Source organism: Sceloporus occidentalis, unplaced genomic scaffold (assembly GCF_023333645.1).
Source record: "Sceloporus occidentalis isolate IW3139 unplaced genomic scaffold, rSceOcc1.0.p SCAF_21, whole genome shotgun sequence".
Classification (NCBI taxonomy): Eukaryota; Metazoa; Chordata; class Lepidosauria; order Squamata; family Phrynosomatidae; genus Sceloporus; species Sceloporus occidentalis.
The window spans coordinates 8,737,792-8,755,375 of NW_028317001.1; the positions used below are offsets into that span (position 1 = coordinate 8,737,792).

The following is a 17,584-nucleotide window of genomic DNA, read 5'->3' on the forward strand; positions in this document are numbered from 1 at the left end:
ATCACTAGGTTTGACTTCCAAGAAAAACGTTTCCCACAATGCTGGCATTTGTATGGCTTCTGCCTGGTGTGGACCCTCTGATGCATGACTAGGATTGACTTGTAAGCAAAAATTTTCCCACAGTGCTGGCATTTTTGTGACCTTTTTCCTGTGGGGACTCTCAAATGTTTTTCTGTAAAGAAGGACAATTACAGATGAGACTGAAAATCAGCGTTAAAAGAGGAGGGTGTTACCGCATGATTTAGCCCTCATTAATCCCTACTTCTTAGAGATTAAATTAATAAAGTTGCTATGAGTAACCCAAGCATGACCCTGCTGCTTATGACCATAAATCCATTGAACGGTTGCATTCTTACTCCTAGGAGCTAGCAAAGAAGAGACCGTATGGGGACTGCCTTGAGGGAATCAGTGGAAGAAGATAGTCAAAGGACTATTGAAAAAAAATATTCAATTAAACATGTACAAAAATACTTTGATTGACAGGTGGCATCATATCCTGTGAGACTGCCATAGAGTCCTGAGTCAGAGCCCAAGGCATGATGGAAGCTAACTGCAGAGGTCCCTTAAATTTCAGTATAAATATCAGCCCCGACTTGCTGTTCTTCGGTGTCAGTCCAGTTACAGATAGACACTCTGTTTGTTTTCATGGCTAAACACCTCAATGCACTCACCAACCCCAATTGTCATGGGAACTACTGACCTCTCTTTATTTCAAATCCTCAACAGTTGGAATAAAGATCTGGATAGATAACGTATCACCATTATCAAAGCCTTACATCTATTCACCACGCCCACCTTTTTTACCTAGTTCTTGCGTGTGTGCGTGAACACTTCTATGTATATGTCTGCGTGTTTTGCTTTCCCCCTAAACAAAACACAAAAACCTATTTCAAATCCCACTGAAGATCTATTTGATTCAGGAACTGCTATAGATTGGCTGAGTCCAGCGGTCACTATTGCCCCAGTAAAACTATTTCGCTCTATTGAGCTAAGTACCAAACTCCCCTAAAAGCATAGCACTTGCGTCCCACAACATTCCAGAATTGGCAGTTTAGGATTGGATATTTAGAAACCTTACAAAGTGGAGAACAATAGTTCCTCACTAAAACCAGAAATTTCACGATTCCACAGGAAGTTGTTATGACAATTAAATTACATGTGAAAGGGAACTAGGAATCGTAGTACAGCACAAGTTGAACATGTGTCAACAGTGTGATGCAGCAGCTAAAAAGACCAATATGATCCTAGGCTGTATCAATAGGCGTATAGTGTCAAGATCAAGGGAAGTAATAGTGCCACTCTATTCTGTTTTGGTCAGGGCTCACTTGCAATAATCCTGTGTCCACTTCTGGGCACCACGATTCAAACAGATATTGAGAAGCTGGAGCATGTCCAGAGGAAGGAAACCAAAATGGTGAATGGTCTGGAAACCATGCTCTCTGAGGAATGACTTAGGGAGCTGGGTATGTTTAGCTTGGAGAAGAGAAGGTTAAGAGTGGATATGGCAGCCCTGTTCAAATATTTGAAGAGATGTCATATTCAGGATGGAGCAGGCTTGCTTTCTGCTACTCCAGGGAAAAGGACATGGGACAATGGATGCAAGCCACAGGGACAAGAGATTCCACTTAAACTTTAGGAGGAACCTCCTGAGAGTAAGAGATAGTCAACAGTGGAATATACTCCCTCAGAGTTTGGTGGAGTATCTTTCTTTGGAGGTCTTTAAACAGAGGCTGGATGGCCATCTCTCAGGGGTGCTTTGAATGTCTGTTCCTGCATGGCAGAAGATTGAACCAGATCGTCCTTGTGGTCTATTTCAACTCTTTGATTCTATAATTCTAAAGTGGAATCATTACACTTTGACAGTGAATTATGAAAGGGCCCTCAGTCTTCACAGGAAGGGCAATGGATTCAGGTTCTTTACCCACAGAGGCCACATTCTGATAATTCTCCATCATCACAGAACTGTACATCAGTTTCTGCTTTTTTGTCAACAGTTTCCATTCCTCCTCGGTGAAATATACTGCCACATCTGCAAAGGTCACCTGGAATAGAAAATAGCCCTCATCCAGAAAATGACTAAACAAAAGGGGAGGAAAGCACATGGTGCATCACAAATATTATTTCAACACTTCAGAATTCAGTCCAGGAAATAAACTTTAAATTCTGCAAGCAAGAAAAACTACAGCCTTTGAGATCCAGTTTGTCTCGAATTCTTTCAATATAATATATAATATGATAAACAATATAAATTAGGCCATTTCTGGAATATTATTGATTAAGATACTGACTATGTCAACATGTATAGTACATTGAGTCACCAATGAATCATTTAGCCATATCTCACCTAATTTCAGAGGCAAATTTCATTTTTACAAAACAGTTCTGGGGAGTACTCTGGGCTTCAGGGCCACTGGGCCCACCCTCAATTTAGGTTCAGAGATATTCTGCCATATCCCCCAGCATTTCACAGATTGGGAAAGAAAGACACATGTGGCTAAGCAACACCAGAAGGCGGTCCAGATGGACAAAGTTGTTAATTATAATGATCACACAAGTGAGGAAGGGTACAGAAGTTTGTTTTTGCTCCGACTCCTTGCAAGGGAAAGACCCTGCCCTCTTCCCTCCTCCCCTCTTTTGTGTTGATGGGACGCACACTCTTTTGAACTTGGATCACATTTTGCAGCAACTGAACTGACCTGAGGAGAAGGGGGAAAGTGGGAGGAGGAGAGTGAAATAGGACATTTTCAAAGCCCCTGAAAAAATGAGGTGACAGAGAATTAACCAGGACTCTCTCTGCCAAACTGGGACAGTATGTTCTCTGCTTACTTTCATGAGCTGGCCCAGACACAGATGAAACTAACAGTCAGGATGGCAACTTACCAAAAAGTTGTTGTACCTCTGAAGCCTCTTTCTGTTGGAGCCCAGTTCCATCTGCTTGGCCTTTGTGTTGGCCATCATGTGGGAAGGGAGATCCTGGTGGCCCTGTACTTCGGTCACGTCCAACAAAAGACACTCCAAAGCCGTGTCCAAAGTGTCCAAGATGAAGTTCCTGAGAAAAGAGACAAGGGTTAGGCTTGGTTTGGCTAGAAACCCTGTAGCACTCAAAGTCACTGTATCATCATGACTGATGAGAATTTGACTTCTCTTTCACACAGAGGAGGAGCGGGAGGACCTGCTTTATGTCCCAGGTGGAGAAGCTGTAGCTCCTGGGCTGCATAAGAGCTACATTACCTTAGAGATCTGATCTATGGCCTCCCCTCATCATGGCCCCCTCCCCATTTAGACACTGATCAAAATAATTATTTCATTTTTGTAGATGATACTATTTCTCTAAGCGTAACTGCTGTTTTTGTTATGTCAGTCATAGCAGGAGCATGAAGTATGCACCTCCTCCCTCTGCTTGCTAAAGCCACATAGAAATTGAGGCATGTACATTTGTGTGCATTGTTTCTGAATGGATCTATTGTCAAAATGACAATTTCTTCACTTTTCCTTGTATATTTTTTAAAAAGATGAACAATGCTGAATGTGTTGCACTTGAAATATCAAAAATCTATAAATGTATAGGTTTATGACTGAACATGGAACCGTGGATTATGCTCATTTGGGGGAAGTGAAGAGCTATGTAAATTCATTTTATAATCCAAGAGAAAAAAATACCTCACAAAGCTCTAGTAAACAACATGTACACAAAGTCCCCACACAAAGGACTCACTGCCACACTGTGTGTCTGGGGTCTGGAAATCTCACTTCCACTTTCTGGGAAGACAGTTTTGCTAGAGACTGCATTTGGGACTTTATTCCTGCAATGCATGGGCTCACTCTCTCAGCTGCAACCCTTCCATACAATCCTGGACTGAAACATTTAAACAAAGGTCCTCTTCCAGCTCAAGGAATAAAGGTCTACCTTCAGTACAAAGACCCTGATTCCTGCAGCCCCAGAAAGGGCTCTTCTGCAGTCCTTTATTGCCGGAGCTTCCCCGGGTCAGAGGCCGTCTCCTCAGCCATTGAGAAGGGTTGCTCTGAGTGCGAAGGAGGAGGAGGTCCACAGGGCTGAGGGAGGGAAGGCAATGGGGAAAGGTCAGTGCCAATGGCCATGGAGGGCAGAAGGTGACAATGTCTAAGAAACCCCTCTGAGTCCCAGCCCTAGGAATGAGTGGCAGGAGTCAGTCCAGGGGGCTGAGGGGGTCTCCTTTCCCAAAGGGGGAGGCAAGGACCGGTGGGACCCTCCCCAGCTAGGGCCCAAAGGGAGGGTCTCTTTCCCCACCTCTCTCTCCCAGCCCCCAAAGCCCAGCCTCCCCACTGGCCCCGAGTCCCTGCCTGCCTTCCTCAGACCCCTTCCTTCCTTCCTTCCTTCCTTCCTTCCTTCCTTCCTTCCCCCAAAAATGGAGAGTCAGAGGCAGAAAGAGACACACTTCCTTCCTTTTGGCCCAAGGAGCCTGGCCTCCTTCTCGCTCTGGAGCCTCAGGAGAGAAAGAGAAGACTCTGTTCAACTGAGGCCTCAGAGAAGGTTCTGGAACATTATTCCCCAGTCACAAGCAGCACAAAATGGCCGCTGGAACGCAAAAGTGCTGCCAGAAAACAAAATGGTCGCTGGAACACAAAATGGCTGCCAGAACACAAAATGGCTGCCTCTGCCTCAGCGCTTGGCAGTTGGCAGTTTGAGGCCTTCAGGGGAGAGAGAGAGAGAGAGACTGAGGGAAGAGTGGAAGGAGGTCCTGGAGGGAGGGGGCCCTGGGAGATATAGGGCCTTCCTGAGATATTCGGTGTTCACTTCTTAACAAAGGGGTTTCTGGCCTCATAAAGGATTTGGGGTAAACTGAATCTGAAAGGCAGTAGTAGCCGTTTCTCTTGCCAATGGGATTTACAGTGTATTTCCTGGACTTGATCTCCCAGCATTCATATGGCCAGAAAGAGGAGGGGTCCTGCCCTGCAGTAAGGCCCCTCCAGTCCCTCTGAAACAAGGACTACAACTCCCACGTCTTCTCTTTCTTTCTTTCTTTCTTTCTTTCTTTCTTTCTTTCTTTCTTTTCTCCCTGGTGTTACTTCCCTTTTGTCATTGTGTGCTTTCAAGTTGTTTCTGACTTATGGCAACCCTAAGGAAAGCCCTTCGCAGGCTTTTCTTGGCAAGATTTGTTCAGAGGTGGTTTTGCAAGTGCTTCCCTCTGAGGCTAAGAGACTGTGACTTGCCTAATGTCACTCAGTGGGTTTCCGTGGCCAAGAAGGCATTTGAACCCTGGGCTCCAGGGTCATAGTCCAATGCTCCAGCCATTAAAACACGCTGTCCCTTTCTTGAGGCTTTGTTGTTTTTGTGGAGTGGCTCCAAGTCATTGTCGACTTCTGAGGAGCCTCTTCTGGGGTTTCTTTGGCAAGAGTTGTTCAGAGGAGGTTTGCCATTGCCTTCCCTGAGGCTGAGAGAGTGTGACTTCTTGTCCAAGGGACCCAGCTGGTTTCATGGAGGATTGGGGCACTGGACCATGGCTTCCAGAGTTGTAATCCAACACTCAAACCACTGCACCACACTGCCTCCAATTCCCATGTACAACCTGAGAAATAATTGCAGACTTTTATCTGTTCTTCAAGTGTGTCTTCAATTCAATTCCAACTTATGGCAATCCTAAAGCAACCTTATCATGGGGTTTTCTTGGCAGGTTTCTTCAGAGAGGGGTTGCCATTGCCATCCTCTGAGGCTGAGAGAGTGTGATTTGCCAAGGGTCACTTAAGTCCAAAACACACTACAACAATAGTCCAATCTGAGACTGCATTAACTGCCCTGGCTCAGTGCTAGGGAATTCTGGGAAATGTAGTTTTGTGAGACATTGAGCCTTCTCTGTCAGAGAGCTCTGGTGCCACAATAAACTCCAGTTCCCAGGATTCCCTAGCACTGGGCCAGGGCAGTTAAAGCGCTCTCAAACTGGACTATTGCTGCCTTGTGTTTTGGACCTTTCTTGGCCGCAAACTGTCCATAGCCTGCAATGCATCTCCTAATTCTGTTGGCAGTCCCTCCCTCCCAACACTTTCTCATTTCCACCCAAAACCAGTGCAAACATGGCAGATGGAAAGAGGTTTTAAAGCAGCATTTAAATCTGCCATATTTGTTTTTAAAAGACTAAATGTCCCAAATGCTATTATCAGTTTTGTAGCTATTATTACAGAAAGAGATAGAGTGCAAACTCCTCAAGTACCTTTATTTTCTGGAGTGAGATGGGCTTTTCCAACTGACTCACTGTGATGATCTCCGGTGGTCCAAGCAGCCAAACTGCGGCCCTGTAATAATAACAATAACAATAACAATAATAATAGTTTCATACCCCTCTCTTCAAACAAAAGGCTATCAGAGTGGCTTACAAATTGTTAATGAGACATTTAGACATTATGGCTCTTAGCCCAGCAGACCCTTAACTTCCTTAAATCACGCTGCCATCATCCAGTGAATCATAAAAGGATTTCCCTTAACCTACACTGGGACCAGTTAAGGAACCTTATTTCTCTTTCTTTACTGATCTTCCCAAGCATCAACCGAGCCAAAACATGTGTAAAAAGAGCGTTGAGTAGTAGATACTCCAAGGAGGTATTTATTATAGATAACGAAATATAAGTAAACATAAGTCCTACAAGATATTAAGAATCTTGCAGGTACAATATTTGTAAGTATATAATGTTAACTTCATACAAGCTATTAAAGAAATAAATAAACCTAAGCGTCCAATTCTGAGACTAACTTCCAAGATCCGCTCTTTAACTCTCTCCCTCGATCTCCAACCGACACAATTCCTCCAACTGTCTCTTGGTCTCTCAGGCCTTATATCTCCTTCTCACGGAAGCTTCCAGAAGAACCTTTATCTTGCTCTCTGATTGGTCAAGAGAGCCTTCCATAGCCGTGATGTCATTCTGCATTTGCATAAACCTCCCTTTTCTGCCTGAAGAAGACCTCCATTGACTGGAGCCCAGTCATTATTTTTTTATTTATTATTATTATTTTATTTTGGTATTTATATCCCACCCTTCAGCCCTAATGGCTCTCAGGGCGGCTTACATTTATTATTATTTTTAACCAGACAGTTCCCTGCCCAACAACTCTTCTTGTTCTTGGGTCTCCATTGGAGTTAAAACTGTGAGACTTTGCAAACTGCGATATCTGGAGTCAGTCCTGTGCTCAAAAAACAAAACTCATTTGAAACAAAAGAAGCTTTATTGATGAATCCAGGCAGAAACATCCATTGACACCTTTTTGCAAAGTCTGAAGTCCAAAGGAACTTGCTCCCTTCTTAACCCACTCAACCCCTCCCTAAGCAAGCCCCCAATTCCCAAGCTACAGCAACACAAGCGGAGGCTGCATAGATACCAAGGTTGTGTATACTTCCCCTTCCCTTCCCAGACAGCCTCACCTTGAAGAGCGGTGTTTCCAAGCCAGCTTCACTCCTCCTTGATAACCAGTCTACAGCTACAACCCCATCCCTCTCTCCAAACACCCTCCTTCATCTAAAAGCCACTCCATCTGTCCTTCTATCATTTTCCATTAGTGCTTTCTATACCCATCACTCTACACTACCTACTATGAACTACCACTGTAACTCCTACTTTAATAACCAAACCCTAATATTTTTACCCTTAATGACAGAACTCTTATACACTAGTTCTGACACACAATGGACCAGTCTCTTGCAAGTAACATCAGCCTGCGGTTGCAATGGGCCAGTCTCAATCCTTCAGGTAAACAGCACCACCCTGAAGTCACAATAGTGCTATCTCAATGTGTAGTTTTGTAATTACAAAACTCCTTATTCAGGCAAGGAGCATCAGCCTGAAGTCAAAATGGGCCAGTCTCAATCTCTCAGGCAATGAGAATCAGCCTCAGGTTGCAATGCGCCAATCTCAATCCTTTAGGTAAGCAGCATCAGCCTCAGGTTGCAATGGTCACGTCTCAAACTTTCAGGTAAGCAGCATTAGCCTAAAGTCACAGTGGTCCCATCTCATTGCTGCAGGCAAGGAGTATCAGTCTTAGGTCGCAATGGGCCAGTCTCATTCAGGTAAACAGCACCAGCTTGAAGTCACAATATGTCATGAATCCATTTATTCATTCATTTATTCATTTAGGGATACATGCCATAAGGGTTATAGGTTTAGGTTTAGATTAGAGTTGAAATAGATGAGATTTATGGTGGGTTAAAATAATAAGTTTTAATATGTGCTTTAATAGAAGATACTAGAAAGAGGTAGAGAGATCATGGCTAAAGAATCTGTCATCTTAAGATAATCTGTCATGTTAAGATAACTGTCATCCTTCGGCCTGGGAGGGAGAGAATAGGCTGGCCCAGCTCCATCATGGCTAGCCTGAAGATAGAGGCTCCTCCCTCCATAACTGTTATCCTTCGGCTTGAGAGGGAGAGAATAGGCTGGCCCAGCTCCACCAGGGCTAGCCTGAAGATAGAGGCTCCTCCCTCCATAACTGTCATCTTCGGCCTGGGAGGGAGAGAATAGGCTGGCCCAACTCCATCATGGCTAGCCTGAAGATAGAGGCTCCTCCCTCCATAACTGTTATCCTTCGGCCTGGGACGGAGGGAATAGGCTGGCCCAACTCCATCAGGGCTAGCCTGAAGATAGAGGCTCCTCCCTCCATAACTGTCATCTTCGGCCTGGGAGGGAGAGAATAGGCTGGCCCAACTCCATCAGGGCTAGCCTGAAGATAGAGACTCCTCCCTCCATAACTGCCATCCTTCGGCTTGAGAGGGAGAGAATAGGTTGGCCCAACTCCACCAGGGCTAGCCTGAAGATAGAGGCTCCTCCCTCCATAACTGTCATCCTTCGGCTTGAGAGGAAGAGAATAGGCTGGTCCAACTCCATCAGGGCTAGCCTGAAGATAGAGGCTCCTCCCTCCATAACTGTCATCCTTCGGCCTGGGACAGAGGGAATAGGCTGGTCCAGCTCCACCAGGGCTAGCCTGAAGATAGAGGCTCTTCCCTCTATAACTGTTATTCTTCGGCTTGAGAGGAAGAGAATAGGCTGGCCCAACTCCATCAGGGCTACCCTGAAGATAGAGGCTCCTCCCTCCAAAACTGTCATCCTTCGGCCTGGGAGGGAGTGAATAGGTTGGTCCAGCTCCACCAGGGCTAGCCTGAAGATAGAGGCTCCTCCCTTCATAACTGTCATCCTTTGGCCGGGGAGGGAGGGAATAGGCTGGCCCAACTCCACCAGGGCTAGCTGAAGAAGAAGCGCCCTCCCTCTAGTCCATCTGCCTTGGTCCAGGCCTCAGAGGGAGAGAAGAACTGCTGGACCTGATCCCCTCCCCTCCTCACCATTCCCTTCTCCTTTTGTGTCCTGTCTTTTAGATTGTAAGCCTGAGGGCAGGGAACCGTCTTATTAAAAATAATGATTGTAAGCAGCTCTGAGAGCCATTAGGGCTGAAGGGCGGGGTATAAATAACGTAAATAATAATAATAGAGAAACTGCTTGTTTGCTAGGATTGGAATGTGCAGGAATCATACTTCTAACAGAGGCTTGAGTTTAAAAGACTGGTCTCTGTAAAGGGAGGGGGAACCTAGAGAGTTATTGGTATTTTTATACTGTATTATGGGTTTATGCTTATTATATTTTCACATGGTATCATATTAGATTGGGATTGATGGGGATATATATACATTGTTAAGCCATAATGTTAATGAAAACTGTTGTGTGGCTGAGTTCTGTGGTCCAAGACCACAGGTGCAGTGGTTGAGAAAAGGCACATGAGAGCTTAATTGCTTTTAGGAAAGCTGCCAGAATCCCGGATGGGAGGACACTGCGCAGAAAAGGGCGGGAGAACGCTGTGCGGGAAAGGGCTATCCAATTAATTAGCTTTATTGGTAAATGGAGAGGGGTGGATTCATATGGTTATAAAAGGGATATGCTTATACTTTCTTTCATTCTTGACAAAAAAGTCACTTCTATGACATGTATCTTCTTCTTCAATAAAAGCTATTCTTTTTCAAAGTACTGCCTTTTGTGTTGCAAGAGGGGCTGCACTGAAGACCCTGACAGATATCTCTCTCCCCTTCCATTCCCCCTGCTATCCCAAAAGACCTGGAGAGCATACCAAACCAACCACAGAACCTTTCCCTGCTCTTGTGTAATGCCAGGTCAGTCAAAAATAAAACACACATAGTCCATGATCTCCTACTGGACCAATAGGCTGACCTGGCTTGTTTCACGGAGACCTGAGCAGTGAGCAGATAAGGGGAGCACCTTTGGTCCATGAAGACGATCTTTCCTTGAGCAGGATACCTATCCATATGATGGACCACATTGAATGTATTTACCTCAGCTTAAAGACTAGGGAAAGACTGGTGATTCTCTTGGCCTACTTCCGCCCCGTTCCTTAACAGACTCCCTAGCCAAGCTGACACAACTGGTCTATGAGCTGCTGCTGGACTTGCCTAGGCTTTTGGTCCTAGCCGACCACAAGATCCCTCTCAAAGCCCCTTCTCAGCATGCGCAGGGATTGCCAGGGCCCAGATGCTGCTGCTTATTCCACTAAGGCCTTTGTGAGAAAGGAAGGTATGCGCCGGGGGTTCAGTGGTCTCCCCTTCCTTCCCTCCATTCTTCCTTTGAGGAGACTGCAATGGAGCCCAAGATGCAGAGCTGGACTCAGGAGGGAAAGGCAAGAAAGGAAGGCTCTGCTTTGGAAATCAAGCTCTCTTTGTGTATCCTGTGTATTTGTGTGTATGTGTGTTTGCCTCTGCTGTTCTTATGGCTGGGAATGGAGGTGAGGACTGAGGAGAAAAGAAAGGTTCAGTTTTGTGCAAATGCAGAACTTCTGTGCATTAAAGAATCCAGTGTGTTGAAATAGCAAAGAACTTTATTGAGAACACAGAGTCAGAACTGCCCACTGCAAGCCCCAAAGCCTCTTCCAATCCTAGCCCCCACCTCCAGTTCCCACAGTCTATGCCCCACAGGAAACAAGGTCCCCTTTGCCACCCCCAGAAACTAGCCCTTTCTGTTAATACAAGCCTCCCACTTTCTTCAGCCAACATCCCACACATTGCAAAAGCTATCATTCCCATAACTATTCTAGACAGCTGCAACAAATCCCAGCTCCACATCTAGATAACCTATACCACAACCCACAACCCCCAGCCAAATTCACAACCCAAAGCAACTATCTATACTATTAACAATTAAAATCTAAACTTAACAAATTACAACAGACATATGGACAGACAAACCTTTCAAACACAATCACAAGGGCCTTTTCTTGGCAACACTGAATTAAATTTTATATATATTCGTTACTGACAAAAATAAAGTGGCTTCTCTTCTTTGTGTACTCTCTGATGTGTCACTTGGTGTGACTTCTGAGAGAAACATTTCCCACAATGCTGGCATTTGTATGGCTTCTCTCCTGTGTGGACTCTCTGATGTATCACTAGGCGTGACTTTGAAGAAAAACATCTCCCACAACGCTGGCATTTGTATGGCTTCTCTCCTGTGTGGACTCTCTGATGTATCACTTGGTATGACTTCGAAGAAAAACATTTCCCACAACGCTGGCATTTGTATGGCTTCTTTCCTGTGTGGACTCTCTGATGTATCACTAGGTTTGACTTTGAAGAAAAACATTTCCCACAACGCTGGCATTTGTATGGCTTTTCTCCTGTGTGGACTCTCTGATGCGTCTCTAGGATTGACTTCCGAGAAAAACATCTCCCACAACGCTGGCATTTGTATGGCTTCTCTCCTGTGTGGACTCTCTGATGCGTCTCTAGGATTGACTTCCGAGAAAAACATCTCCCACAACGCTGGCATTTGTATGGCTTTTCTCCTGTGTGGACTCTCTGATGCGTCTCTAGGATTGACTTCCGAGAAAAACATCTCCCACAACGCTGGCATTTGTGTGGCTTCTCTCCTGTGTGGACTCTCTGATGTTTTACTAGGCATGACTTTGAAGAAAAACATCTCCCACAACGCTGGCATTTGTATGGCTTCTCTCCTGTGTGGACTCTCTGATGTTTTACTAGGCATGACTTTGAAGAAAAACATCTCCCACAACGCTGGCATTTGTATGGCTTCTCTCCTGTGTGGACTCTCTGATGTATCACTAGGCATGACTTTGAAGAAAAACATCTCCCACAACGCTGGCATTTGTATGGCTTCTCTCCTGTGTGGACTCTCTGATGTTTTACTAGGCATGACTTTGAAGAAAAACATCTCCCACAACGCTGGCATTTGTATGGCTTCTCTCCTGTGTGGACTCTCTGATGTATCACTAGGCATGACTTTGAAGAAAAACATTTCCCACAACGCTGGCATTTGTATGGCTTCTCTCCTGTGTGGACTCTCTGATGTCTCACTAGGTGTGCATTTGAAGAAAAACATTTTCCACAATGCTGGCATCTATGTGACTTCTTTCTTGTGTGGACTCTCTCATGCCTAACAAATTCTTCTGTAAAGGAGGACAATGACAGACAAGACTGAATCTCAGTGTTAAGAGAGGAAAGTGTTACCCCAAGATTTAGCCCCACGTTCACCCTTCCCTATTTGAGATCAAATTAATAAAATTGGTATGAGTGACCTGAGCATGACCGTGTTCTGGATGCCCCCAAATCTATATAATGATTGTATCCTTACTCATAGGAGCTACCAAAGAAGAGATTGAAGGGGAACTGCCATGAGGAAATCAGTAGAAGCAGATAGTCAGGCCGTTGAAAAATATTCCATTAAATATATGTAAAACTATTTTAATGGAAAAGTGGCATCATTTCCTGTGAGACTGCCATAAAGTGTTGAGTCAGAGCACATGGCATGATGCAAGCTAACTGCAGAGGATGCTTCATGCTGTGTGGCACCAGGAGATGACTCACAACCAATACAGGATACAGCTCACATGTGGATTGATGTGGGTTGGAGTTGTGTGTACAAAAGATTGTGAAGTGGATGGAAGGTAGAGAGGAGAGATAGTAAATATTTGTTTTATATTGCAACTCAGGATAAAGAACCACCAAGGACTGTGAATTATTTTTAAGTGTCGAAAGTGTTTAGTGCATCGCCAATGCCTATATCTGGAGATTTGCTTCTGTACTCTGCTATGTTATTGTTGAGTTCTGGGAGTGTCGCCTTCAGACTGTGCTATACATTGGCTTGTGAATGGGATCAGAATTCAGAGCTAAGAAGGAACTAAGAGCCGGTGTGACAATCCTGTTCTTTCCCCACCCAGGAAACATTCCAAAGCAATTAAAACATCCTAAAGCAATTTTGAATGCTCTGTTTCTGCCCCCAAGCAACAATTTCAGTATAAATATCAGCCCCAACTGGCTGTTCTTCAGCGTCAGTCACATGCTTACTATGTTGTGAATCACTTTGAACTACAGGAAAGGTGGTATATAAATAAAGTTTTATTTATATATCTTTTTTATTTCGACAGTGGAATATACTCCCTTAGAGTTTGGTGTAGTCCACTTCTTTGGAGGTCTTTAAACAGAGACTGGAGGGTGCTTGGAATGTGTATTCCTGCATGGCAGAAGTGGGTGGAACTGGATGGCCCTTGTGGTCTATTCCAACTCTGTGATTCTATAATGCTAGTGGATTCCGGTTCCTTACCGACAGAGGTCACATTCCCATAATTCTCCATCATTATATGATTGTACATAAGTCGCTGCTTCTTTGACAACAGTTTCCATTCGTCCTCGGTGAAGTATATTGCCACATCCGCAAAGGTCACCTGCAACAGAAAATAGCCCTCATCCAAAGAGAGAGACTAAGCAAAAGGGGAGGAAAGCACATGGTTCATCCCAAATATTATTTCATCACTTCAGAATTCAGTCCAGGATATAAACTTTAAATTCTGTTTGCAAGAAAAAAGTTACTGCCTTTGAGATCCAGTTTGTCTTGAATCTTTTCAATATAATATACAATATAATAAACAATATACTTTAGGCCATGGCTGGGATATTGATGATTGATTAGGATACTCACTATCCCAACACATACAGTACATTTAGCTACCAAAGAATTATGGTGCATTTAGACATTTCTTGCCACATTTGAGAGGCAAATGTCATTTTTAATCACAGTTCTGGGGAGCACTCTGGGCTTGAGGGCCACTGGGCCCACCCCATATTTAGATCCAGAGATGTTCTCCCATAGCCGCCAACATTTCATAGATGGGGAAAACAAGACACATGTGGACAAGCAACCCAGAAGGCAGTAAAGATGGCCAAAGTTGTTTATGAGGAAGATCACACAAGCTAGGAAGGGCACAGCAGTTTCCTTCTGGTTCAGCCTCCTGGGAAGGGCCATATCCTGTCTCTTTCTTTCCTCTCCTCTCCCCACTTTTGAGTTGATGGGCTGCAAACTCAGTTGCACTCAGGAACTGAGGAGAGCTGAGAAGGGGGAAATTGGGAGTAGAAGAGAGCAACTGGGGCATTTTTAAAAGCCCCTGAAAAAGTGGGGTGTCAGAGGATTAATCAGGGCTGTCTCTGCCAAATCTGGACAGTATTTTATTTGCTTCCTTTCATAAATTGACCCAGCAGTGACACAGATGAAGCTAATAGGATAGTGACTCACCAAAGAGCTGTTGTACCTCGATAGCCTCTTTCTGTTGGAGCCCAACTCCCTCCGATTGGCCTCTGTGTCAGCCATCAGGTGGGCAGGGGTCCTAGTGGCCCTGCACTTGGGGCACTTTTAGCAAGAGAAGCCCCAAAGCCGTGTACAAGGAGGCCATGATGAGGTTCCTGAGAAAAGGGATCAGAGTTAGGATTGGCTTGGCAAGAAACCCTGCAGCACTCAAAGACACAGAGACCAGCATCCTGCTGGTGACATATGCAGGTGACACATGCCTCCTTTGGGCCGATGCAGAGGTGGGCATCCCCCTCCTCCCTCTGCACCAAACAAAGCCCCCTGGACCTAGCATAGATTCACTGCAGCTCCCCTACTCAACAGATACTCCATGCCTTCTTAGAGTGGCAGGGATTAGGGGATGTGAAAGGAGTACATCATAAATAAATAAATAAATAAATAAATCATCTGCTGAAACCTCCAGAGTTCACCAGTGCTTTTCCCCAGCATCAGCCCCTTTCCCAAGAAGGCTGCATCCACACTATAGAAATAAAGCACTTTGACACTTCTTTAACCGCTCAGTGCTGTGGAATCCTGGGATTTTACCTTTGGACACTTAGCCTTCTCTGCCAGAGAGCTCTCATGCCACAACAAACTACAAATCCCTGGATTCCATAGGATGGAAACAGAAGAGTTAATACACTTTAGAACTGGATTATTTCTCCAGTGCAGATACAGTCTGAGTCGGTTTTAAAAGGGTAGAAGCGCCCATGTCTTGTTTTTAGCCTCCTAATAGTGGTTTTCCTTTAAAAAATAAGTAGTTTGATTTAGTCTCTAATCCTTATTCTTCTTGTTCTTGTTTAATTCTATGTTGGTTTGTTTCATTCTTGGTAATATGAGTTATTCTGGTCTGTCTCCTTCCTTCTTGCCTAAAAATCTATTAATAAGGAAACTGGGGAGACTTTTAAAACCTCCCAAAGGAGCCACGTTTGGCCTTGTTTGGGGGACAAGCCTCCTCTTAGGAGCCAAAGCCCAATGTTTGTGAAGAAGAAGAACAAGGCTTGTATTAAAACTATCCTCCCATTTCTGATCCCTTTTAAAAACCCATCTTCCCCAGAAGGAGCAGAGCTGTGTAATACGAAAACCCTCTCAGAAAAGAGACACAAAGAGACACACTTCCTTCCTTTTGGCCCAAGGAGCCTGGCCTCCTTCTGACTCTGGAGCCTCAGGAGAGAAAGAGGAGCCCCTGTTCAACTGAGGCTCAGAGAAGGTTCTGGAACAATATTCCCCACATTCACAAGCAGACAATAAAATGGCTGCCAGAACACAAAATGGCCACCTCTTCCTCAGCACTTGGCAGTTGGCAGTTTGAGGCCTTCAGGGAGAGAGAGAGACTGAGGGGAAGAGTGGAAGGGGGTCCTGGAGGGAGAAGGCCTTGGGAGATATAGGGCCTTCCTGAGATATTTGGGGTTCGCTTCCTAACAAAGGGGTTTCTGGCATCATAAAGGATTTGGGGCAAACTGGATCTGAAAGGCAGAAGTAGCCTTTTCTCTTGCTTTAACTGCCCTGGCTCAGTGCTAGGGAATTCTGGGAAATGTAGTTTTGTGAGACATTGAGCCTTCTCTGACAGAGCTCTGGTGCCACAATAAACTCCAGTTCCCAGGATTCCCTAGCACTGGGCCAGGGCAGTTAAAGAGCTCTCAAACTGGACTATTGCTGCCATGTGCTTTGGACCTTTCTTGGCCGCAAACTGTCCATAGCCTGCAATGCATCTCCTAATTCTGTTGGCAGTCCCTCCCTCCCAACACTTTCTCATTTCCCCCAAAACCAGAGCAAAGCTGGCAGATGGAAAGAGGTTTTAAAGCAGCATTTAAATCTGCCATATTTGTTTTTAAAAGACTAAATGTCCCAAATGCTATTATCAGTTTTGTAGCTATTATTACAGAAAGACGTAGAGTGCAAACTCCTCAAGTACCTTTATTTTCTGGAGTGAGATGGGCTTTTCCAACTGACTCACTGTGATGATCTCCGGTGGTCCAAGCAGCCAAACTGCGGCCCTGGAATAATAATAATAATAATAATAATAATAATAGTTTTATACCCCTCTCTTCAGAGGGTTTACACATTGTTAATTAGACATTTAGACATTATGGCTCTTAGCCCAGCAGACCCTTAAATTCCTTGAATCACGCTGCCACCATCCAGTGAATTATAAAAGGGTTTCCCTTAAACTAAACTGGGACCAGTTAAGGAACCTTATTTCTACTTCTTTACTGATCTTCCCAAGCATCAACTGAGCCAAGACATGTGTAAAAGGAGCGTCGAGTAGTAGATATTCCAAGGAGATATTCATTATAAATAACAAAATATAACTAAAATATAAGTCATGAAAGATATTAAGAATCTTGCAGGTACAATATTTGTAAGTATATAATATTCAGTTCATACAAGCTATTAAAATAATAAATAGACCTAAGCGTCCAATTCTGAGACTAACTTCCAAGATCCGCTCTTTAACTCTCTCTCTCGATCTCCAACCGACACAATTCCCCCAACTGTCTCTTGGTCTCTCAGGCCTTATATCTCCTTCTCACGGAAGCTTCCAGAAGAACCTTCATCTTGCTCTCTGATTGGTCAAGAGAGCCTTCTGTAGCAGTGATGTCATTCTGTGTGGGATGTGGGAGGGACGGGGATTCCAGCCAATGGCATCCCTCAGAGTGTCCTCAGGAGGACTTCTTCTGTTCCTAAAAGAGCATTGAACCCATGCCTTTGAGACAGGGTTGGTCCTCCATTTTGATGCAGTGAGGCTCCTGGTGCAGGCAGTTGGTTTGGAGCCACCATGAAAGGAAGCCATTCCTAATGGCTGAATAGTGGTCTTCCTCTTTCTATTCCCAGGGAAGGGAAGAGGGCCCTGGAGTGTTCTCTGCCTTGGATCCAAAAAGAACTTGCCCTCCAGACAGACTAGAAATCAAATGCATAAACAATAAAACTTGCATGATTGGGAGAGACTGCCCTAGACTTATATCAGTTTAGTAAAGCAGATTGTCAGGACCTA

General features: G+C 44.6%; 1 protein-coding gene across 1 annotated transcript in view; it reads right to left on the reverse strand.

The window, feature by feature from the left end:
- The window catches only part of LOC149301547 (uncharacterized), a 37,898-nt gene extending 24,295 nt beyond the window's left edge, over positions 1-13,603 (reverse strand). Inside the window, exons 1-2 of the mRNA XM_089484235.1 lie at positions 13,573-13,603; positions 11,312-12,418 (exon numbers count right to left, since the gene is read on the reverse strand). Coding sequence (XP_089340361.1) covers positions 11,312-12,418; positions 13,573-13,603 — 1,138 coding nt within the window. The remainder of the gene's footprint in view (positions 1-11,311; positions 12,419-13,572) is intronic.
- Positions 13,604-17,584: the final 3,981 nt, after the last annotated feature.